We start from the raw sequence: 25,573 nt of genomic DNA, 5'->3' as shown, positions 1-25,573 counted from the left end.
GTGACCTGCTCTTATGTGTTGTGTCCATTTACACCACCTGAGGGAATAAGGAACAGAAGCAGGAAGAGGCCATTCAGCCTCACATTCCTGGTCTGCCCTTCATAGAACCTACAGCAGTGCAGCACAGGAACAGGCCCTTCGGACCACCATGTCTGTGCCATACACGATGCCAAGTTAAACTGAATCCCTTCTACGTAGAACAGAACACTACAGCAAGGAACACAATGTTGTGCTCTAAGATCTATCTAACCCTTCCCTCCCATATCGCCTCCCATTTCTCTATCATTCATGTGTCTATCTGAGTCTCTAAATGTCTCTAATGTATCTGCCCCCACAACCTCTGCCGGCAGTGCGTTCCACACACCCACCATTCTCTGTATAAAAAAACTTACCTCTGACATCCCCCCCATACGTTCCTCCAATCACCTTAAAATTATGCCCCCTTGCATTAGTCATTTTCGCCCTGGAAAAGGTCTCTGACTGTCCGCTCGATCTATGCTCTTATCATCTTGTAGACCTCTATCAAGTCACCTCTCATCCTCCTCTCCAAAGAGAAAAGCCCTAGCTCACTCAACCTATCCTCATAAGACATGCTCTCCAATCCAGGCATTTCTGCCTGCACATGATCTGTATCCCTCCATTCCCTGCACATTCATGTGCCTGTCTACGAGCCTCTCAAATGCCTCTATTGTATCTGCCTCCACCACCTCCCCTGGCAGCACATTCCAGGCACCCACCACTCTCTGTGCAAAAAACCTGCCCCCGCACATCTCCTTTAAACTTTCCCCCCTCACCTTAAATGCATGTCTTCTAGTATTTGACATTTCTACCCTCTGACTGTCTACCCCATCTATGCCTCTCATAATTTTATAAACCTCTATCAGGTCTCCCCTCAGCCTCTGACGCTCCAGAGAAAACAACCCAAGTTTGTCCAACCTCTCCTTATAGCTCACACCCTCTAATCCAGGCAGCATCCTGGTGAACTCTTCTGCACCCTCTCCAAAGCCTCCACATCCTTCCTGTAATGGGGCGACCAGAATTGAATTGAATGGTACATATTCGGATAGCATGAAAATGCCTACCTAAATACTAGCCCGCTGTTATTAGAGTGCAATTTGTGGAGGGGAAGTAGGGATACCCAGAAGGAGAGATAGGGTCTGTGTTTAAAGAGCTTTTTCACAACCTCGGGACCTGCTCACAGCCAGTAATGGATCCTTTCTTGCAATACAGAAAGAACAGCAATCCAGGTGGACACCACCACCTGTCACAGACATCAGTGAGACAAGGACCAGGATGTGACTTTAGTTAAGATGAGACTGGTGGGGGGGGGGGGGGGGGTAAATGTTGGAGTGACTCTTCATCCAAGTAGCTTGAGTCCTCCAAAGATGGGGTCTGTACCCTAAAGAAGTGGTCTGTGCTTAAAGTGCTCCTCTGGAAGGCAGCAACTCTGGATCAGTGCCACACTAATGGGTGAGACAAGGTTTTGATGCTCAGGTCTTTGGTGGACTTTAGTTATGGAACAGATCGGACAGGCTGGGCTTGTTTTCCCTGGAGCGAGGGAGGCCAAGGGGTTACCTGGTAGAGGTGGGTAAATAGTCAAAATATTTCTCCCATGGTAGGTTGTCAAAAACAGGAGAACACGGATTTGGTAATTGGTTCATTATTGTCACATGTACTCCCAAACAGTGAAAAGCTTTTGTTTGCGTGCCATCCAGACAGATCGTTTTAAGGTGACTGGAGGAGTTTTAAAGGGGTTCTGAGGGGTAAGTTTTTACACAGAGAGTGGTTGATACCTGGAACGTGCTGCCAGAGGAGGTGGAATCAGATACAATCACTACGTTTTCTGGTGTTTGGACGGACCCTTAAGTAGGCAAGGTATAGAAGGCTATTGGTATTGGGATTGGTTTATTATTGTCACTTGTACCGAGGTCCGGTGAAAAACTTGTCTTGCAAACCGATCGTACAGGTCAATTCATTACACAGTGCAGTTACATTGAGTTAGTACAGAGTGCATTGAGGTAGTACAGGTAAAAACAATAACAGTACAGAGTAAAGTGTCACAGCTACAGAGAAAGTGCAGTGCAATAAGGTGCAAGGTCACAACAAGGTAGATCGAGAGGTCAGAGTCCATCTCATCGTATAAGGGAACCGTCCTAATGTGGGCAAATGGGATGAGTGTAGACAGACAAAATGGTCGGCATGGACTTGATGGGCCGAAAGGCCTGTTTCTGCGCTGTACAACTCTATATGTGACTTGAACGTACAACCTCCGGACCCAGGGGCAGGACAGCATGACATGACAACATCCAGCAGTGTATGCAGCTGTGGTACAGGTCAGCTCCTGTTCCCAGATTCCATTCCTTCTTCCCTTGGTGTTTTCACAAGTTTTAAGGACGGCAAAAGCTGGGATACTAAAACTAACCAGAGACAAAGGCACTTCAAAAAAATGCTGTGGCTTTGAGCCAGAGCAGTCACTAACATTGGTCAATTTCTGGTTGATACACCCAGACATTCCTGTAATGAGTAACCCTAGGTTTTAAAATGTCTGCACACGGCCCACAGTGAGAGGTTTGGAGAGCGGTTCCAGTAGCCCTTACAGTTCATACACAACTTTCTACTTGTTCTCCAAGGTCAAAATTCCAGCTGAAGAATTTGTGAAAGTATTTGTTATTGTGTGCTTTGGAACCACATGAAAGCAGTTGGGTGGAATGATCCAATACCAAAGGTACCAGCCTATCACACAGTAATCAGGAAGGCCAGTAACATGGGGGTGTGCACCAGGTCCAAAGGTGAATACTTAACAGGAGCAATTATTACACTGCTCCTTAAAGCAGAACTTCCTTAAAACTCCTAACTCTCTTGGAGCCAGGCTGAAAGGGCCCAACTTTAAGTAGCTCTTATCGTAACATTGCTGAAGGAGGAACAATCTCCTTAACAACAAGAGAGTGTCGTGGTGTAGAAGCAGAGAATTCTGGAAACATTCAGCAGGTCAGGCAGCATCTGTGGAGTTAGTGCTTCAGGGAGAAAGACCTTCATCAGGGGGGGATTCTCATTGAAACCTACTGGATACTGAAAGGCCTGGATAGAGTGGACATGGAGAGGATGTTTCCATCAGTGCAAGAGTCTGGGATCCGAGGACACAGCCTCAGAATAAAGGAACATTGTAAAACACGATGATGCTGGAGGAACTCAGCAGGCCAGGCAGCATCCGTGGAGAAAAGCAGGCGGTCAACGTTTCGGGTCAGGACCCTTCTTCAGGACTGAAGATAGGAAAAGGGGAAGCCCAATATATAGGAGGGAAAAGCAGAGCAGTGATAGGTGGACAAAAGAGGGGAAACGGGGTGGGCACAGGGTGGCGATAGGTAGATGCAGGTAAGAGATATTGATGGGCAGGTGCGGGGGAGGAGGGGAGAGCAGATCCACCGGGGGAGGGTCACAGGGAAGGAGAGAAATGAAAAAAAAGGGTAGAAATAGGCTGGGAAAGGGAAGAAGAGGAGAAGCGTGGTGGTGGGGGGGGGGGGGTTGTGGGGAAGGGCGTAGGGATTACTTCAAGTGGGGGAAAGGAACTTTCAGTCAGAACGGAGATGAGGAGGAACTTCTTCAGCCAGAGGGTGGTGAACCTGTGTAATTTGTTGCCACAGACGGCTGTGGAGGCCAAGTCATTGGGTGTGTTTAAGGCAGAAGGTATAAGGGGGATGTCAAGGGTAAGTTTTTTACACAGAGACTGGTGGGTGCGTGGAACGCACTGCCGGCAGAGGTTGTGGGGGCAGATACATTAGGGACATTTAAGAGACTCTTAGGTAGCTAGATGAATGATAGAGAAATGGGAGGGAAGGGTTAGATAGATCTTAGAGCAGGATAAAATGTCAGCACAACATTGTGGGCTGGAGGACCTGTACTATGCTGTAATGTTCTATGTTGTAAGATGGATGGCACTGTGACACAGCTGGAGTGCCACGCAAGTTCTCCCTGTGACTGTGTGGGTTTCCCCTGGGTGCTCTGGGTTCCTCCTACATCCCAAAGACGTGCGGGTTGGTGGGTTAATTGTCCACTGTACGTTGGACCTAGTGAGGGTGAGTGGTTGAACCTGGGGGCAGCACAGGAATGCAAGAGGCTGCAGAGAGCGGTGGACACAGCCCGGTCCGACACGAGCACAGCCCTCCCCACCACTGACAGCATCTACAGGCGGCGCTGCCTCAAGAAGGTGGCACCTAACAGCAAGGATCCCCACCATCCAGGTCACTCCATCTTCTTGCAGCTCCCATCAGGCAGGAGGTACAGAAGCCCGAAGTCCCACACCACCAGGTTCAGGAACAGCAACTTCCCTTCAACCATTTGGTTCTTGAACCGACCAGCACAACCCTAATCACTACCTCAGCAACGGAACACTACACACCACCTCTTGTACTACCATCGACTTGGCTTTGGTTGTATTTTTTGTTGCACTAATCTCGTGTTTTGCACAGTCTTTTTCTCCACTGTCTGGTATAACTTATGTCCAACTGATGTATAATCTACATTCTGTGTGTAGTCTGTACCTACATGCCTGTGATACTGCTGCGGGCAAGTTTCTCACTGTAGCTGTACCTTCCCGGACTTGTGCACACAGCAACAAACTCAACTGGACTTGAATGAGGGGAGAGTAGGTTACAGGGAAAATGAGCAGGGGTTGGGCCTGCCCTGTGAGCTAGTACAGACTCAATGGGCTGAATGGCCTCCTCCCCTGTTGAGTGGAAATTCAGCAGGTTTTCCTTCCAGAACCTTCTGTAAATTTTGACTTCAGGTTCCCAACATCGGCGGTGGACTGGAAGGCGGAGAAAGGATTGAGCAAAGTGACGGGGAAGAGCCCGCCCCCAGATGTGCTATCACCCTGCCCCCAGAGGTTGTTACCCCACCCCAAATGCTGTTACCCTGCCCCAGATGTTATTACCCACCCCCAGATGTTGTTACCTCACCCCAAATATTACCCACCCACATGTTGTTACCCCAGCCCAGATGTTGTTATCCTGCCCCAGGTGTTGTTACCCCACTCCAGATGTTGCAACCCAGACCCAAAATTCATTACTCTACCCCCAGATGTTGTTACCACACCTCAGATGTTGTTACTCCGCCCCAGATATTGTTACCCTGCCCTCAGATGCTGTTTCCCAACCCAGATGTTGCTCCCCTGCCCCCAGATGTGTTGTTACCTCACCCCCAGATGTTGTTACCCCATCCCCAGATGTGCTGTTACTCTGCCAACAGATGTTGTTACCCCTTGCCAGATATCGTCACCCCACCCTCAGATGTTGTTACCCATCTCTAGATGTTGTTTACCCTGCCCCAGATGTTGTTACCCCCACCCCCAGATGTTACCATATACCCAGCTGTTGTTACCTCACCCCCCAGATGTGCTGTTATCTCAACCCCAGATGTTGTTATATCGCCCCCCCCGGTGTTGTTACCCCAACTACAGGTGTTCTTACCCTGCCCCCAGAATTTGTTACCCTGCACCTAGACATTGTTACCCCTCCCCCAGATGTTGTTACCCCACCCCTAGATGGTGTCACCCCACCCCATATATTGTTTCCCCACCCTCAGACGTTGTTACCCCACCCCCAGATGTTGTCACCTCACTCCCAGATGTGCCATTACACATCTGGAACACTGGCTCCAGATCTGCTCACCACACTTTCGGGAGGATGTGCAGGTCCCGGAGAGGTTGAGGAGATTTCCTGGAACGACTGCAGTGATGAGAGATTTCAGCTGTAGGGTCAGACTGGAAACAGAAGCAATCAGAGCCTTCAAAAGGGAATCGGATCCGCTCTAGAGAGAGAATTATCTGCAGGGACGTGGGGAGAGCGCGGGAATGGGACAGAGTCAGCACAGACCTAGTGAGAAGAATGGCCTCCTTCTGTGCCACAGCCATTCTACAATGCGACCTCAGAGTCGAGGTAAATGCTTATCATACCAACCATAAACCAAAGCTCACACCCAAAGATTCACATCTTCAATCTGTAACTTTTCTTCCCAAAAAGCAAACATTTGGGCAGCTGTTATAACACTTCCAGTTTGCATTAATCAGACATTCCCACAGCTGTCCATGTTAAGTTGTTGTCGGAGATCTCTTAAAGTGGACTGAAAGTAGTAAAAGCTATCAAAGACCAACATCTGAACCTTGGGGGAGGATTACTTCCAGGGAAAGAAAATCCAATCCTCCAGCCTGCCCTCTTGAGTTCCTCCAGTGTGTGTGTCGTTCCAGATTCCCAGCATCTGCCGTCTCTTGTGTCACAAATTATTAACACTGAATTCTGCTCATCCTTTTTCTGACGTAAGGTCATCATCTCAAACATTAACTGTTTCTTTTTTCACAGATGGCTGGGTGGCCTGTTGAATCTTTCCAGCATTTTCTGTTTTTATTTCAGATTTCCAATTTGCAGCTTTTTAAAACATTGGTTAGAGCACATTTGGAGTATTGCATTCAGTTCTGGTCGCCCCATTACAGGACGTGGAGGCTTTGGAGAGGTGCAGAAGAGGTTCACCAGGATACTGCCTGGATTAGAGGGTATGAGCTACAAGAGGTTGGACAAACAAGGAGAGGTTGGGCGAAAACAGCTAACACCAGGGGGCCTAATTTTAAGGTGATTGGAGGAAGGTATAAGGGGGATGTCAGGGGTAAGTTTTTTACACAGAGAGTGGTGGGTGCGTGGAACACACTGCCGGCAGAGGTTGTGGGGACAGATACATTAGGGACATTTAAGAAACTCTTAGATAGACACATGGATGATAGAGAAAGGGAGGGCTCTGTGGGAGGGAAGGGTTTGGCAGATCTTAGAGAGGATAAACTGTCGGCACAACATTGCGGGCCGAATGGCCTGTATTGTGCTGTAGTGTTCTATGTTCTGAACTTGGATTGTTTTCTCTGGTGCGGCAGAGGCTGAGGGGAGACCTGATAGAGGTTTATAGAATTATGAGAGGCACAAATAGGGTAGACAGTCATAGAGTCTTTTTCCCCAGGGTAGAAATGTCAAATACCAGAGAACATTGCATTCAAGTTGAGAGGGGGAAGTTTAAAGGAGATGTGTGGGGAAAGTTTTTTTACACAGAGGAGTGGTGGGTTGCCTGGAACAGGCTGCAGCAGTGGGGTGGAAGCAGATATGATAGAGGCGTTTAAGAGGCTGTTAGACAGACTCATGAATGTGCAGGGATTGGAGGGATGTGGATCATGTGCAGGCAGAAGGGATTTAGTTTAATTTGGCACAGACATTATGGGCCAAAGGGCTATACTGTGCTGTTCTATGTTCTATGTTCTGTGTTCTGTTCTGTATCCGAGTCCCGTGTTCTGTGTTTTATGTTCTGTGTTTTGTGCTCTATGTTCTGTGTTCTGTTTTCCAGCATCTGTTGTTTTTGGCTTTTCAACGTTTAATTCTACTCCACTTTGTACATTGTCGGTGAACCTAATAGAAATATAAAGCAGTTATAGAGTCACAGAGCAATACAGCACGGATACAGGCCCTTCGGCCCAACCAGTCCGTGCCGACCATGGTGCCCACCCACCTAGTCCCAATTTCCTGTGTTTGGCCCATATCCCTCCAAGCCCTGCCCCTCCATGTACCCTATCCAAGTGCTCCTTAAATGATACTGTTGTACCTGCCTCACCCACTTCCTCTGCAGCTCGTTCCATATACTCACCACCCTCTGCGTGAAAATGTTGCCCTCAGGTCCCTTTTTAAATATTTCCCCTCTCACCTTAAAACTATGCCCCCTAGTTTTGGGCTCCCCTACCCTGGGGAAAAGACTGTTACCGTCCACCTTATCTATGCCTCTCATAATTTTAAACATTCCTATAAGGTCACCCTTCATTCTCCAATGTTGGAAGGAATAAAGACCCAGCCTGGCCAACCTCTCCCTGTAACTCAGGCCCTCGAGTCCTGGCAACATCCTCGTAAACTTTCTCTGCACTCTTTCCAGTTTAACCACGTCTTTCCTATAACAGGGCGACCAAAACTGTGCACAGTGCTCCAAGTGCGGCCTCACCAGCGACTTATAATGGTGCAGCATAACAGTTAAACAAAGAAACACATTATATTCCAATTTATATTGTCGAGGCTTGGCTGTGCACTTTTGTCACTGATCCAGAATGAAATGTGCTCTGGACCTATGTGCTTAGTTCAGTGAAGGTCTCACTGAAACACCAAGCCAGTGTTGCAAAATTGGAGGATTATACTGCTGTTGAGATATTAAATCCAGGTATTATCAGTGGGCTTTGCAAGTCCTGTGACCCTCACTGAAGCAAAGCCACGAGTTTCCCACTGTCTTGACTAACCTTCCCCTCAGATAGCCCCACCAGAACAAATTAGCTGCATATTCATTTCAAAGATTTACAGGGCCCAGGTCCATTGTGCCTGTGTTGAAAAACTCTTCCTTCCTCTGATGTTTTGCCTCACAACCCAATCTGGTCACCCCATTACAAGAAGGATGTAGAGGCTTTGGAGAGGGTGCAGAAGAGGTTCACCAGGATGCTGCCTGGATTAGAGAGAATTCCCTATAAGGAGAAGTTGGGACAAACTTGGGTTATTTTCTGTGGAGGCTGAGGGAGACCTATTGGAAGTTTATAAAATTATGAGAGATATAGATGGGTGGACAAAGTCATTTTCCCAGGGTGGAAATGTCAAAACAGAACATAGAAACATTACAGCACAGTACAGGCCCTTCAGCCCCTGATGTTGTGCCGACATTTTATCCTGCTCTAAGATCTATCTAACCTTCCTCCCACATGACCCTCCATTTCTCTATCATTTAAATATTAGAGGCTACAGATTTAGCTGTGAGAGGGAGGAAGTTTAAAGGAGATTTATGAGGCAAGTATTTTACACAGAGAGTGGTGGTGCCTGGAATGTGCTGCCAGGGGTGGTGGTGGAGGCAGATACGATTGCATGAAGCATGAGACAGACACATGAACAGGCCGGGAATGGCGGGATACGGATCACGTCCAGGCAGATGGGATTAGTTTTAAATTGGCATCGTGATCAACACAGACATCATGGGCCAACAGGTCTGTTCCTGCGATGTACTGTACACTATCCTATGTAATCCAAGCTGTGGTCATAGAATCATACAGCATGGAAAACAGGCCCTTTGGCCCAACTCATCCATGCTGACCAAGATTCCCATCTAAGTTAGTCCCATTTGTCTGCATTTGGCCCGTATCCCTCTAAACCTTTTCTATCCATGTACCTGTCCAAGTGTCTTTTTAGGTGTTGTTAATGTACCTGCCTCAACCACTTCCCCTGGCAGCTCGTTCCATACACTCACCACCCTCTGGGTGAAAAGTTGCCCCTCAGGTTCTTATTAAGTATTTCTGCTTTTACTTTAACCTATGCCCTCTAGTTCTTGATTTCCCAACAGTGGGAAAAACCCTAGGGATGGATCTGCAGGTTCACTGAGTGTCTGAGAGAGCGACGTTTGGTGCATCGAACCCCTGAAGCCCACCCAAACTTCCAGCAGGCTTCAGCAGTGATGAGCCCTCAGGTATACATTCAGCAGAGACCCCATCCCCAGGACACCCCGAATGCTCTGGACAGGTGCAAGGAGTGGTCAGGTGCACTTTGGGGGGGGGGGGGGGGGCTCTGTTGGTCGACACCCCAGGGAAGAAACTGGAGGAGGGGGGGGAAGGGAGCTTTTTTAAATGGTTTCCACATTTCACTTGATACTCAGAGAAAACTAAAACTGTCATCAGTAATTTAAAAGTAAAAGATAGGTTGAGTGAGCTAGGGCTTTTCTCTTTGGGAGAGAAGGAGAATGAGAGATGACGTGATAGAGGTGTACAAGATGATAAGAGGCATAGATCGAGTGGACAGTCAGAGACTTTTTCCCAGGGCAACAACGAGGAGACATCATTTTAAGGTGATTGGAGGAAGGTAGAGGGGGATGTCGGGGTAAATTTTTTACACAGAGAGTGGTGGGTGTGTGGAACGCACTGCCGGCAGAGGTTGTGGGGGAAGATACATAAGGGACATTTAAGAGACTCTTAGATAGATATAAGATATAAGGTAAGATATTTATTTATTAGTCACATGTACATCAAAATACACAGTGAAATATGTTTTTTTGCGTTGCTAAGAATGTGCTGGGGCAGCCCGCAGGTGTTGCCACGCTTCCGGCGCTAACATAGCACGCCCACAACTTCCTAACCCTTTGGAATGTGGGAGGAAACCGGAGCACCTGGAGGAAACCCACGCAGACACGGGGAGAACGTACAAACTCCTTACAGGCAGCAGCGGGAATTTAACCCAGGTCGCTGGCGCTGTAAAGCATTATGCTAACCGCTATGCTACTGTGCTGCATGAATGATAGAAAAATAGGGGGCTATGTGGGAGGGAAGGGTTAGGTAGATCTCAGAGCAGGATAACATGTCAGCAAAACACTGTGGGCTGAAGGGCCTGCACTGTGCTGTAGTGTTCTATGTTCTAAAACATATAAAACTTGTTCAAAAATAAAAGAAATGAATTAAAACATTTTAAAATATACTCCAAGGATTGTCTTACAAATGTCTGAAAATAATTGGTGTAAAGTTGTGGTCGTCCTGCTATGGGAAAGATGTTATTAAGCTGGAAAGAGTGCAGAGGAGATTTACGAGGATGTTGCCAGGACTCAAGGGCCTGAGTTATAGGGAGAAGTTGGACAGGCTAGGACTTATTCCTTGGGAGCGTAGGAGACTGAGGGGTGACCTTACAGAGGTGTATAAAATCACGAGGGGCATGGATAGGGTGAATGCGCACGGTCTTTTTTGCAGGGAGGGGAGCTAAAAGCAAGAGGGCAGAGGTTTAAGATCAGAGGCGAGGGATGTTAGAGAGACATCAGGGGCAGCTTCTTCACACAGAGTGGTGGGTAGCAATTCCTATTGACATTATTCCCCATGGCTTTGACAACACCTCAAAATGAGTGTGGGGATCCATATCAAATACACGGCTGGAGTTACAGACAAACAAATAGTGGTGATGTTCACAGAGAACTTAAAACCATACTGGGGAATAGCGTCAGAAACCAAGACTTGGTAGAAGCCTACAGAATTGGAGAACAAATTGCACAAGCAGATTGGAGCTCAGTTAATTCAATATTATTACCCCTTTATCCTAATCAGTGCTTCCATTCCATGTGTGAAATGGCCCTTAACCAACACCCAATACAAGAAAGATTTCAGACTGTTGAAGGAATCCCACGAAGCTACTTGCGGCAGTGGGATTACCACTTGTTCCGACACCAGGGCAGAGACAGGGCAGTGCAAGACCTCCTCCTTCTCTCCCAGGGAACACAGGAGCGGAAATGAAACCATCAAACTGAGGCAACTGTCAAACTCAAACCTGAGGTCGACCACGATCACAACATTCCAGTCCCCGAGGCCCTCAGCAGGATGTGGTAATCAATAACCTAGACAGATTTCTTGGCTAGTTTAGGCAGGGACACTTGCCCACGAGCCCAGTGGTTAGACACAAGAAATAGGCCGAGGTCTTTACCTTCAGCTCCACTCCTTGAGGAACAAACTTTTAAACTAAGATATTTATTACAAGACTGGGAGGACATTCAGAGACCCTGTAGATACTATGGGGACAAATACCAAATGGAAGGTTGCCACGGGGTACGTCTCATTATTCACAGCCCCCTAAACAAAGTACAAAAGGACAGGGCTCTCCTCAACAAGCCGCTCCCTCCCCTACATTTCATTCAAAACAAGGAAAAGTAAATACGGGTACTATCCAACAGAAGGTGGAGAGAGGAAAGGCCAGTGTTAACGTAATAAAAACCAGCCAGGAGAATTCCAATACTGACCTGTTGAAAATGACCAAAATGAAGAGGGCAGGCACGGTACCGTAGCGGTTAGCATGACGCTATTACAGAGCCAGCGACCCGGGTTCAATTCCGGATGCTGTCTGTAAGGAGTTTGTACGTTCTCTCCGTGTCTACGTGGGTTTCGTCTGGGTGCTCCGGTTTCCTCCCACATTCCAAAGACGCACGGGTTAGGAATTTGTGGGCATGCTATGTTGGTGCCGGAAGCGTGGCGACACTTGCGGGCTGCCCCCCAGAACACTCTACGCAAAAGATGTATTTCACTGTGTGATTCGATGTACATGTGACTAATAAAGATATCTTATCTTATCTTAGAATAGGCCAAAGGCACACCTAGTCTCCCCTTCCCACATGCCAAGACCCCCGCATTTTGACACAAGCGCAGACATCTCCGTCCTGAGTTCAGATGTCATTAAAGGCAACAAATAGGGGAGCCGGCAGGGAAACTTACAATTGTTGGTATCCATGGAAACAAGGAAGAACGTCCAACCTATAAAGTGCCCATAATTAAATTATGTTATTAAATAAACGATAGATATAAAATCTCCAGATCAACTTTCCTGGATCATACAAAACTAGCCCTCCTGATAGACCACCTGATGCCCCCTGTTGGTCTTACATTATTATCAAACCTCGTCCGATCATCCACATCCAGAGACATCCATATCCAGAAACAATTAGATCACCACAAAGATAAAATGATCAGGGCAAAATTAAAAAACCTTTTATACAGGTATTATGATCTCCGACAACAACATCCTAACCACTGTGGGATGGCTGATATTGAACCAACTAAATTAGGATGCAACCCTTCCCTCATCTGAAGCAGTGGTATACTTCTGAGCAGAGAGGAAGACAATCCCTACAAGAAACTGTAGACTCACGATGTAAACAAGGAGTCTTGATCAAAGCACCTTCTCGATTTAACTCGCCTATGTTCAGTGTAGAGAAATCTGACGGACTCTGGCAATTAGTCAGTGATAATATGGTCCTAAATAAATGCAAGGAGCCTAATTCAGCCCAACTGCATCATTGCAGCAAATGTTGCAAGGATTAATCTTGCACGGACCTAGCTAGTGGCTTCTGGTCACATCCAGTCCTTGAAAGCGACAGACATTACAGGGCTTTACAACTCCTGATGGCTCACAGCATCAGTGACCAGACTGCCTCAAGGTGTTCAAAATTGTCCACAAATATTTTCTGCAGGAGTTATTCAGACTCTACGGGGAACACCAGATATTTGTGCATATGTAGATGATATATACTGCACAGCAGACACATTAAAACCACATCTAACACAGATTGAGAATGTCATCAAAAAACTAGCAGACAGAGGCTACGTAATTAACATTAAAAAATCTCCACTCTGGCAAACAGGAGTAAACTTCCTGGAGATGACAATTACCAGTGGAAGATGTGGTTTAACCCCTGAGTTTAGACAGAAGGTCACTCATGTAGGATATCCAAAAACCCTAAGAACTTTACATCAATCTTAGGTCCATTAAATGATGCCAGAGCTTTTATCCCTGAGTATGCCCGACTTGCCAAACTGTTATATGACAGGTGTACTCCAAAAAATGAAAAAGGTTTTGCCTTTACTCCAGATGGTTATGAGGCACTAGAGAAATTGATCAATGCAGTTCAACTAGCAATAGACCTCCGGACAAGAGACCTAACGAAATCTCTTGTTCTACGAGTTCGTGTTTCTTCCAAATCTGCTGTAGCCACCTGCTATAACACGGGAGAAGAAACACAAGCACCTGTACACTATGCCTCATACAACTTCACCCAACAGAACAGAAATTTACTACCTTAGAACGATGTTTCATTAGGGTGCTCCATACACATTGCAGTAAGACTATTACAAGGAAAAAAACTATTATAATACAAACACAATTTGTATCTCTGAAAAATAGTAACAACTTACCAATAAATAGAGTCATAGAGCACTACAGCACAGAAACAGGCCTTTCGGCCCATGTAGTCCATGCTGACCTGATCTTCTGCCTAGCCCCATCTACCTGCACCTAGACCACATCCCTCCAAACCCCTCCCATCCATGCACCTCTCCAAATTTCTCTTAAATGTTACAATTGAACCCACATCCACCACTTCCGCTGGCAAATCGTTCCACACTCGCACCACCCTCTGAGTGAAGAAGTTCCCCCTCAGATTCCTCTTAAATGGTTCACCTTTCACCCTAAACCCATGACCTCTAGTTCTAGTCTCACCCAACCTGAGGGGAAAAAGCCTGCATGCATTCACCCTATCTATACCCCTCATCATTTTGTATACCTCTATAAGATCTCCTCATTTTGTATACCTCATTCTCCTGCGCTCCAGGGAATAAAGTCCGAACCTATTCAACCTTTCCCTATAACTCAGGTCCTCAAGTCCCAGCAACATCCTTGTAAATTTTCTCCTGCACTTTCAAGCTTATTGATGTCTTTCCTGTTGGTAATTGACCAGACCGCACACAATACTCCAAAAACGACCTCACCAACGTCTTGTCCAACCTCAACGTAACATCCCAACGTCTGTACTCAATGCCCTGATTTATGAACGACAAGGTGCCAAAACCTCTCTTTACGACCCTATCTACCTGCGATGCCACCTTTCAAGGAACTGTGGATCTGTGTTCTCAGGTCCCTTTGTTCTACCGCACACCTCAGTGCCCTACCATTGAGTGTGGAAGTCTTACCCCTGGTTTGTCCTCCCAAAGTGCATCACCTCACACTTGTCTGCATGAATTTCCATCTGCCGTTTTTCAGCCCATTTTCCCAGCTGGTCAAGATCACGCTTCAAGCTTTGATAGCCTTCCTTCGCTGTCCACTACGCCCCCAATCTTGGTGTCATCTGCTAATTTGCTGATCCAGTTTACTGCATTATCATCTAAATCATTAATATAGATGATAAACAACAACGGACCCAGCACCGATCCCTGTGGCACACCACTGGTCACAGGCCTCCAGTCAGAGAGACAGGGCCACTCTCTGGCTTCTCCCGCTAAGCCAACGTTGAATCCAATTGGCTACTTCATCCTGAATGCCAAGCGACTTAACCTTCTGGAGCAGCCTCCATGCGGGACTTGTCAAAGGCCTTGCTAAAGTCCATGGAGACAACATCCACCGCCTTTCCCTCATCGACCTTCTTGGCAACCTCCTCGAAAAACTCTATAAAATTGGTTTAGACGTGACCTACCCCACACAAAGCCATGTTGACTATCCCTAATCAGGCCCTGTCTATCCAAATACTTATATATCCTGTCCCTTAGAATACCTTCCAATAATTACCCACGACTGACATTAGGCTCACTAGCCTATAATTTCCCATCTTAGTCTTGGAGCCTTTTTTGAACAATGGACCAACATTAGCTCTCCTCCAGTCCTCCGACACCTCACCTGTGGCTAAGGACATTCTAAATATCTCTGCTAGGGACCCTGCAATTCCTGCACTAGCCTCCCACATGGTCCGAGGGGACACCTGGGGATCCCTGGAGATTTGTCCGCCTTCATTCGCCTCAAGACAGCGAGCTCTTCCGTAATCCGGATACAGTCCACGACCTCATGACTCTTTTTCCTCAGATCTACAGTTTCTGTGTCTGTCTCCCGAGTAAAATGCGGATGGAAAAAATCCATTTAAGATCCCCTTTATCTCTTCGGCTCCACGCATAGATGACCACGCTGATCTTCAAGAGGACCAATTTTGTCCCTTGCTACCCTTTGCTCTTAACATAGCTATAGAAACCCTTTGGATTCTCTTGCACCCTGTCTGCCAGAGAAACCTCATGTCCTTAGAGTCTTAAAGTCTCATGTCTTACCCCTCATGTCTGAGGGTGATCCATGGACCGTGGAATCTGTGATGATATTGAGCGTACCTGTTCTAGAGTCCTAATTCTAGAGTCAACAAGTGCTTTCTTCCTACAGATGCTGCCTGACCCGCTGAGTTCCTCCAGCACTATTGTTTGTTGCTCTGGAATCACCAAAGTGGGAAGAAACGTATGTAGGTGGTCTGGTTGGTCTGAGAATGCCGAGACACAGCACACACTTGACTATTCACTCCCATGGGAGGAACCCGATCAACCCATACATTCCGAAACTTATTCCGGTCACCTGGAATTGAAAGTACAGCCAGAATCCTCAAAACGACTGTACCCCTCCTTACCTCAGTACACACATAGAGTCACAGAGCAATACAGCACGGATACTGGCCCTTTGGCCCAACTAGTCCATGCCGACCACGGTGCCCACTCAGCTAGTCCCAATTTCCTGCGTTCAGCCCACATCCCTCCAAGCCCCGCCCCTCCGCGTACCAATGAGACTTAAGGTCTTGGCTTAAGTTTAGGACTCTAGAATGGGTACACTCAATGTCATCACAGCTTCCATGGTCCATGGATCACCCTCTTTAGATTGCAATGTCTTCAATGTGATGCCACCAACTGTTAAATCTTCCCCTCTCCTCCTCTCTAAAGCATGGAAAAGAACTAACAGGATGCTGCCCGGACTCGGGGGCTTGAGTTACAGGGAGAGATTGTGTAGGACTTTATTCCCTGGAACGTAGGAGATTGAGGAGTTACCTGAGAGAGGTGTATGAGATCATGAGGGGCATCGACAGGGTGAAAGCACAGAGTCCTTTTCCCAGGGAGCAGGTGCTAAAAACTCCCTCCCTGGGAAAAAGTCACAGGTTTAAGATCGAGGCGAGAGATTTAACAGGGACATCAGGGCAGCTTCTTCACACAAAGGTGGTGCGTATTTGGAATGAGCTGCCAGAAATAGTGGTTGAGGCGGGCACATCAGCAACATTTAAGTACGTGGATAGGAGAGGTTTAGAGGGCTATGGGCCAACGTGGGCAGATGGGACTAGCTCGCTGGGCAACACAGTCGGCATGGACGAGTTGGGCTGAAGGGCCTGTTTCCCTGCTGTGTGACTTGCTGACTCTATGACTGCTCCCATTATGAGACTCTGGCTCACTCAAGAGTTGAAACCAAATAAAAATAGTCTGAGAAATTTGAGATTAGCCACATGAGATTCAAAAACTACCATCAATAAATGTGTGAACTATGAAACAGTCACAGAGGGACACAGGAGTTGCCACAAACACCAGCACTATATTTATTGAAAACAGTGACATTAATAGCCAGAGTGAGCCTCCACACACATGATCAACATAAAAATGCTGAGCCAAAGATTTAACATGTCAAGAACTGAATAAAAGTTTATACATTTTAAGATTTGCTGATAAGTCTGTGGCAAAACAAATCCACTGACTTTACAAGTCAGACATGAAATAATTGAACCAACGCACAATTGTAGGATGTTTCAAGAACTTGGAGCACTGTGTACAGTTTTGGTCACCCTGTTATAGGAAAGACGTGGTTAAGCTAGACAGAGCGCAAGAGAAAGGTTTACGAGGACGTTGCCAGGACTCAAGGGCCTGAGTTTTCGGGAGAAGTTGGGCAGGCTGGGATTTTATTTCTTGGAACGTAGGAGAATGAGGGTTGACCTTACAGAGGTGTATGAAATCATGAGGGGCATAGATAAGGTGGAGGATAACAGTCTTTTCCCCAGGGTAGGGGAGTCCAAAACTAAAGGGCATAGATTTAGGGTGAGAGGAGAAAGATTTAAAAGGAACCCGAGGGTTAAGTTTTTCACACAGAGGGTGGTGAGTATATGGAACGAGCTGCCAGAGGAAGTGGGTGAGGCAGGTACAACAGTATCATTTAAGAAGCACTTGGATAGGTACATGGAGGGGCAGGGCTTGGAGGGATACGGGCTGAACGCAGGAAATTGGGACTAGCTGGGTGGGCACTGTGGTCAGCATGGACTGGTTGGGCCGAAGGGCCTGTATCCGTGCTTGTATTGCTCTGTGACTCTATGAATTCTGCAGCAAGTCAGATTCGAGAAGAATCAACCCTACGACAACACTCAGAAGGAAACTACTCCGCAGGGTCAACAATCAGGTGAAGTGGAACTTCAGACAATGGTTTATGCCCAAGACATATAACGCAAATCACTCGATTAGCCAAAGCACCCACTACTTTCAAACAAAATACCAGCAATATTACAAGGATGTTATAAAGCGACAGGTTGGACGTCACAGAAAAGATGAACTTCAGTGAAGGATGGGTCCTACCTGGCAGGAGTCTCCCAAGTAGTTTGGAGGGCAGGAACACACTTCCACGTTGGTCGCTGGGTTTCCCGTCCCAGCAACAGAGGCTTCCTCCAGCTGCACTGATCCAAGCGAGAGGCGCTGTGTCTGGGAGAAATATAGCGCTCGGATCTGAAGATCTTCCACATTGCTCAACAGCAGCATGAAAGTTCTCCCTGGACACTGGGGTGTTGATGACCGCATGCCTGAAATTATCCTGGAGGTGCAACAGACAAGTCCTGATTCACAGTTCAACTGCAAGTAGTTTTAGCTGGTATCGCACGAACAGGTTTTATTTACAACGTTGACACCGGGACTGATCAGAATCAGAATCAGGTTTATTATCACTGACATATGACGTGGAATTTGTTGTTCTGCGGCGGCAGTACAGTGCAAGACATAAAAACAGAAAAATTACTATAAGTTACAAAAATAAATAAATAGTGCAAAAGAGGAATAACGAGGTAGTGTTCATGGGTTCATGGACCGTTCAGAAATCTGATGGTGGAAGGGAAGAAGCTGCTCCTGAAACATTAAGTGTGGGTCTTCAGGGTCCTGTACCTCCTCCCCATAGCTACAGGAGGTGCTGCCTCAAAGATCATCAAAGATCCCACCATCCAGGCCGTGCCATCTGCTCGCAGCTCCCATCAGGCAGGAGGTACAGAAGCCTGAAGTCCCCACACCACCAGGTTCAGGAACAGCTACTTCCCTTCAACTACTTGGTTCTTGAACCAACTGCACAACCCAAATCACCTCAGTTTAGCAACACTGTGACCACTTTGATCACTTTCGCTAAATTGGACTTTTTTTTGTTCTAATTGTGCACAGTAGCGTAGCGTTAGCGCGATGCTATTACAGCGCCAGCGATCGGGGTTCGATTCCCGTCGCTGTCTGTAAGGAGTTTGTACATTCTCCCATGTCAGCGTGGGTTTCCTCCGGGTGCTTCCGGTTTCCTCCCACATTCCAAAGACGTACGGGTAGGTTAATTTGGGTTTAATTTGGGTTTAAAATGGGTGGCGCAGACTTGTTGGGCCGAAGGGCCTGTTACCACGCTGTAAATAAAATATTAAAATCTTTTTAAAAAATTTTCTTTCTTGTAAAGATTGTGTATAATTTATGTTTTTCTTGTGAATGCTGCTTATCTGATGCTCTGTGCCTGTGATGCTGCAGCAAGTAAGTTTTTCATTGCTCCTGTGCACACGTGGACTTGTGCATCTGACAATAAACTCGACTTTGACTTTGAGCTTGGTGGGGTAATGGAGAGAAGGACGGCTTTGAGATACTGGTGCAGGCCAAAACGCCTCAGTAGTTGCTAACCCCAGTCTCCCAACACCTGCCCAATGGAATGAGTTCAAATGGTTGTGTTCAGTGGGGGGAGAGGTCCGTCAGCGATGGATGTCTGAGAGGGTTGGCACAGGGTGTCAGAGCCTGTAGTGATGTTTGTGAGGTAAGTCAGGGTGAGTGGTTCCATGGGTCCCAGGGTCAGGGTGGACATCAGAGTTGGGAGGGGAAATGGGGGGGGGGGGAGGTTTTGAGGGATGAAAGTGGGAACAGTTAGCTCCTTTAAACCGGCACCCTCGGGACTTTGGTGGAGCCAGACTGGCAGATGTTCCGGAATGTTGGATGCTATTCTTTACTCGTACCCCAACACACAATAGACTCACTTGTTTTAAAATGTTACGCAGCAGTGTGATAAATTTCCCAGAGAACCAGGGGAGTCTAAAGAGAGAGTGGGAACAGGACCCATGGAGTTTACATGGAGATGGGATCAGGATCCTGTGTAGTTTACACGGAGGTGGGATCGGGATCCTGTGTAGTTTACACGGAGGTGGGATCGGGATCCATGGAGTTTACACGGACTGTGGGAATGAAGCCCTGGTGTGTTTAAAAGGAAGCGCAGGAAACACCATCTGGTGAGCCAGAGTCCGACCGATCAGGATTCCGAACAATCGGAATGTTATTGGTGATTGGTTTATTATTGTCCCATGTCCGGAGGGAGAGTGGATGTTTAAGGGAACGAGGGATATGGGGTTGGTGCAGGAAGGTCTCAATGAGGGAGATCAGCCTCCATCTCATGAATGGAGTTTGCAGCCACAACAGACTGAATGTCTGCCCCTGTGTGTTCGAGCGCCCGGTGAGAAGAGGGAAGGAGCTGAGGGCAACACCAGGGTGTGTCAGAGGGAAAGAGGTTCCAGGGCAGGAGGTTACTCCCTGGGCTGTGAGAAGGGAAGTGACGGACAGAGACCAGCAAAGACCCAGGGGATGGACACCTGCTCCCAGCCCCAACCACCTGCGCGGCGGTGTTCCCACAGTGGCACCATTGGCACGTCACAGGAACACAAGAAAATAGCAGGAGTAGGCCACTCGGCCCCTCAAGCCTGCCCCAACATTCAATGTGATCGTGGCTGATCTGCCCTAGGCCTCAACTGCTCTTCTGTGCCAGTTCCCCGCCACCCTCCATCTTACTCTCCACCTCCACCTTAAATATAACGAATGTCCCATCCTCCCCCACCCTCTGGGCAGAGAATTCCAGAGATCCTCCACCCTCTGAGAGAAGAACTTCCTCCATACCTCAGTTTTAAATGACCAGCCCCTCAGCTTGTAACTGCGTCTCTCCCACCAGTGGAAACATCCCAACATCTACCCTGTCAAGCCTCCTTAGGATCTTGAATAAGGTCAACTCTCATTTTTCTAAACTCTAAGGAATACAGACCCAAACCGTCCAGCCTCCCTTGACAGGACAACCATCTCGTCCCACGAATTAGCTGGTGAACCTCCTCTGTTCTGCCTCTAATACTAAGAGGACGAAAATTGTACTCAGTATTCCAGGACTGGCCCTACTCACACCGTTGATAACTGGAACACAGGCATTGGTAAGTCCTCACTTGCAGTTTTGGGCTCCTTATTTAAGAAAGGATGTGCTGACGTTGGAGAGGGTTCAGAGAAGATTCACTGAATGATTCCAGGAATGAGATGGTTAACGTATGAGGAACGTTTGACCGCTCTTGGGCTGTACTCCTTGAGTTCAGAAGAATGAGGGGGGGACCTCATTGAAACATTTTGTATGTTAAGAGTCCTGAACAGAGTAGATGTGGCAAAGTTGTTTCCCATGGTAGGGGAGTCTCGTCCAAGAGGGCACGACTTCAGGATTGAAGGGCACCCATTCAGAACAGAGATGCGGAGAAATTTCTTTAGCCAGAGAGTGGTGAGTCTGTGGAATTTGTTGCCACGGGCGGCTGTGGAGGCAAAGTCATTGGGTGTATTTAAGGCAGAGATTGACAGGTATCTGAGTAGCATCAAACGAAATGGTGAGAAGGTGGGGGAGTGGGGCTAAATGGGAGAATGGATCAGCTCGTGATAGAATGGCGGAGCAGACTCGATGAGCCGAATGACCAACTTCTGCTCCTTTGTCTTATGGTCTTATGGTCTAACCTCCCTGTTCTTGGAGTCCAATCTCTTCACAAAGAAGGCCAACATGCCGGTTGCCTTCTTAACTACTTGTTGGACCTGCCTGCCAACCTTTAGTGATTCATGCACTAGAACACCAAGATCTCCTCCAGGTCATCAACATAAACAGTGACCAATTGTCCACACTTACCTCCAGAAGCTGCACCCGTCCGTGATAAACCCGATCTGGAGCTGGGCTCTTCGGATCAAAGTACACAACAGTCATCTGCTCACCCTTGAAAAGAAAACATCTCCATTTACCCTGCCAACCTGCACATTCTCCCCCGACGTTCAATGCTCATTGCTTGTTAAGTAAAACACATCGGCACTCAGAGACACACTGGGTGCTGTGGGCAGGAATGCAGAGGGTTGGCTTGGTCTCACTCACACACAGTGGGCATTGAGCGAGCTGGTTCCCTTCTGGACACCATTCACCTCATCTCTCCAGCGGTTCCCAGCTCTGCAGGTTCGAAGGAACAGGAATTCCCCATGCTCTGAACTTTCACCGCCACAATGCGCGCTGGCGGGAGCGGGACTTTATGCTGAGCATTTCCTCTGGACGCCAGTCGGAGTCTAGCGAGATCACCAGTGCCGTGCAGTGCGGTTCAGTCTGTTTCCAAGCTCAAAGTGCTGTTCCCAATCAAGTAAATGCAAGTGCTACAGAGCTCGCACACACCACACCTGGTGACATCGACACTGTGGATCTCCTTCAGGACAGGGGGAAGCCACGCAAAGCTCAACCTGCTCCCTCCCGGTCAGATGAGCAAGGCTCTTCTCCATCTTAGAGTCATAGTCAGAGACACACAGCACAGAAACAGGCCCTTCGACCCACACATCCCTGCCAACCCTTTTGCCCATCCACACTAATCCCCTTACCTGCATTCGGTCCATATCCTTCTGTACCTTGCCTCTATGAGCGTCTGTCTAAATGCCTCTTAAACGTGATTGTAACTGATTTCACCACCTCCTCTGGAAGTGCGTTCCAGATATCAACCACCCTCTGCGTAAAATAAACTTTCCCCTCAATTCCCCTTTAAAAACCCCTTCCTCGCACCTTTAAACTATGCCCTTAGTTTCCTACCTTGTGAGAAAGATTCTATCTACCCTATCTATGCCCCTTCTAATCCTACACACAGGTCACCCCTCCGCCTCTTTCACTCCGGGTAAACAAGACCACCCTCTCCAATCTCTCCAACGTCCTCCAATCCAGGCAACGTCCCGGTGAATCCCCTCTGCACTCTCTCCAGCGCAGCCACATCCTTCCTGCAGTGTGGTGACCAGGAATGACAGATCCAGGCCAAGCCACCAGCATGGAACAGGCCCTTCCACCCATCGTGTCCATGCTGACCGTCTGGCCCCCCGGCACCGCCACTTGCGCAGTTGCCCTTCCATGCCTTGGTGATTCGAGTGGCCGCCGGGATATTTCTTGAACGTGAGAGTCTCTGCCTCCACCACCGTGTGTTCCTGACTCCAACCACCCTCTGGGTGATAACATTCTTCTGTGGATCCCCTCCTCACCACCTCCAACCCTCACGAATCCTTATGCCCTCCAGTTTTATCTACCTCTGCCATGGGGAGAAGTTTCCAACTGTCTACCCTACCTACACCCCTCATAGGTCTGTACATCTCGATCAGATCTCCTCAGCCTCTGCCGATCCAGGGAGAACATTCATTGGGGGCTTTTAAGAGGGGCTTGGATGGGCACATGAATGAGAGGAAAATAAGAGGGTTATGGGCATTCTGTAAAGTAGGAGGGATTAGCTATGTCGGCACAACATTGTAAGGCAAGATATCTTTATTAGTCACACGTACACCAAAACAGGAAGGGGTTGTTCACTGCTGTACTGTTCTATGTTCAATGTTCTACGTAACAGACCCAGCCTCTCCAGTCTCCCCATAACTGAAACGCAGGTGAATTTCCTCTGCACCCTCTGCAGCGCAATTATGTCCTTCCTATAGTGTGGCGACCAGAGCTGCACCGCAGTGGCACAGCTGGTAGAGCTGCTGCCTCACAGCTCCAGCGACACAGGTTCAATCCTGACCTCTGTTTGTGTGAAGGTTAATTGGCTGTCGTATCAGAATCAGGTTTATTACCACTGACTTACATATCGTGAAATTTGTCATTCATTACAAAGTAAATAAATAGTGCAAAAGAAAGGTAAACTGCCCTTAGTGCGTAGATGAGGGGTAAAAGCTGGAGGGAGTTGATGGGAATGTGGGGCAGAATAAAATGAGATTGAGGTAGGTTGGTGGATGATGGTTGGTGTGGACTCAGAGGGCCAAAAGGCCTGTTTCTGGCTCCACTCCGCTCTGGTGTCCTTGGGATTTAACCCGGGCCCTGTTCAGGTGAATCCGTAGTCCTGACCCTTGCTACTAGCTGCCTAAGAGCTAAAAAACTGTGGCAAGATACTCTAATATGTCTTCTATGCTCAGGTCATTAATGATCTACTAATTCCGTCACCAACATTCTATGTTATTTAACGAGTGGTACTTACTCTCAGTTGAACATCTGATCTTTTGTCGAGCAAAGTCATCCCTTCACTTGGTAAGCCAAAGGATTTTATTTGGTATGACAGGAAGCCTCCTATGATGAGAGCTGCAAAGCAAGACATATCGTTAATTGGTGTGGAAGCAATTAGGAATTGAGAACTGAGGAGGTGAAAAGGGATCGACACGGGTCTTTGAAATCATGAAAGGTTCTGAACAGGTCCAAGAGTATGGAGTTATACAGCATGCAACAGGCCCTTTGGCCCAACTCGTCCGTGCTGACCAAGGTGCCTTCCTGAGCTCGCCCCATTTGCTTGTGTTTGTCCCATCCCCCTCCAGACCGTTCTTGTCCATGTACCTGTCCTAGTGTCTTTTAAACATTGTGATTGTACCTGCCTCTACCACTTCCTCTGGCAGCTCGTTCCATATCCCCAACAGCTTCTGTGTGAAGGTTACCCCTCAGGTCCCCTTTAAATCTTTCCCCTTCTCACCATAAATGCATGTCCTCGAGTACTAGACACTTCAATACTGGGAGAAAGACTCTATCTACCCTTTCTTTGCCCCTCATAATTTTATAAACTATATCAGGTCTCCCCTTAGCCTCCGCCGCTCTAGAGAAAACAACCCAAGTGTGTCCAGCCTCTCCTCATAGCACGTGCCCTCTAATCCAGGCAGCATCCTGGTGAACCTCTTCTGCACCCTCTCCAAAGCCTCCACATCCTTCCTGTAATGGGGCGACCAGAACCGCACACAGTACTCCACGTACAGCCTAACCAAAGTTTTTTACAGCTGCAACGTGACCTCTTTACTCCAACCTCAACACCCTGACCGATGAAGGCAAGCATGCCGTACGCTTTCTTTACCACCCGATCTACTTGTGTGGCCACTTTCAGGGGGCTGTGGACTTGGACCCCAATATTCCTCTGCATTTCAGTTAATATTTTTCTCTCTTTCCCCTCTTATCCTCATTCATTTCCTTCTATTTTACCTCCTTACGGCAGACAGGCCTGATTAACAATCCTTCACCACCCCCCCGTCCCTCAGCCAACACCACCGCCACTTGTGTCATTAAGTCTCTGCAGGTCCCACCCTAGCGCAGACATTCCCTCTGTTCTCTCCACCTGCCTGCTCCGCAACTTAAAGTAAACTTGTGCCCTGATGTTTCCTAGTTCTGATGAAGGTTTATTGACCTGGAATGTTAACCCTGCTCCCCTCTCTACAGATGCTGCCTGACCTGCTGAGTATTTCCTGCAATTTCTGTTATTAGTTCCGATGATTGGTTGTTTGTGCTGGTCAACATGATGGAAAAAAGAAGGCACATTTAATGAACTTAAAAGAAGATTAGAAGTAAAACTCTTGATACAGATGCCTGGTTATCACAAGCTACTCTGAAGTTGAGATCCTACATCACAGGGCGACAGGGTGGAAAGTTCAAATACCAAAGGGCAGAGGTTTAAGGTGAGGGGGGAAAATTTAAAGGAGATTTAAAGGAAAGTTTTTTACACAGAGAGCGGTGGGTGCCCTGCAACGGGCTGCCAGAGGAAGTGGGGGAGGCAGATACAATAGTGGGGTTTAAGAGGCTCTTAGATAGACATATGAATGTGCAGAGAATGGAGGGATGTGGACCATGTGCAGGCAGATGGGATTAGTTTAAATTGGCATCAT

At 47.6% G+C, this 25,573-nt stretch overlaps 1 protein-coding gene across 1 annotated transcript in view; it reads right to left on the bottom strand.

Annotated features, from left to right (window-relative positions):
- The window catches only part of LOC127574426 (laminin subunit alpha-3-like), a 304,580-nt gene that overhangs the window by 88,870 nt on the left and 190,137 nt on the right, over positions 1–25,573 (bottom strand). The window contains 4 exon segments of the mRNA XM_052023432.1: positions 17,960–18,142; positions 18,144–18,191; positions 21,573–21,656; positions 23,917–24,005. Of these exon segments, the coding sequence (XP_051879392.1) occupies positions 17,960–18,142; positions 18,144–18,191; positions 21,573–21,656; positions 23,917–24,005 (404 nt within the window).

The sequence above is a fragment of the Pristis pectinata genome, chromosome 9 (assembly GCF_009764475.1).
Source record: "Pristis pectinata isolate sPriPec2 chromosome 9, sPriPec2.1.pri, whole genome shotgun sequence".
Lineage (NCBI taxonomy): Eukaryota > Metazoa > Chordata > Chondrichthyes > Rhinopristiformes > Pristidae > Pristis > Pristis pectinata.
This window is presented reverse-complemented; position numbering and strand designations above follow the sequence as displayed.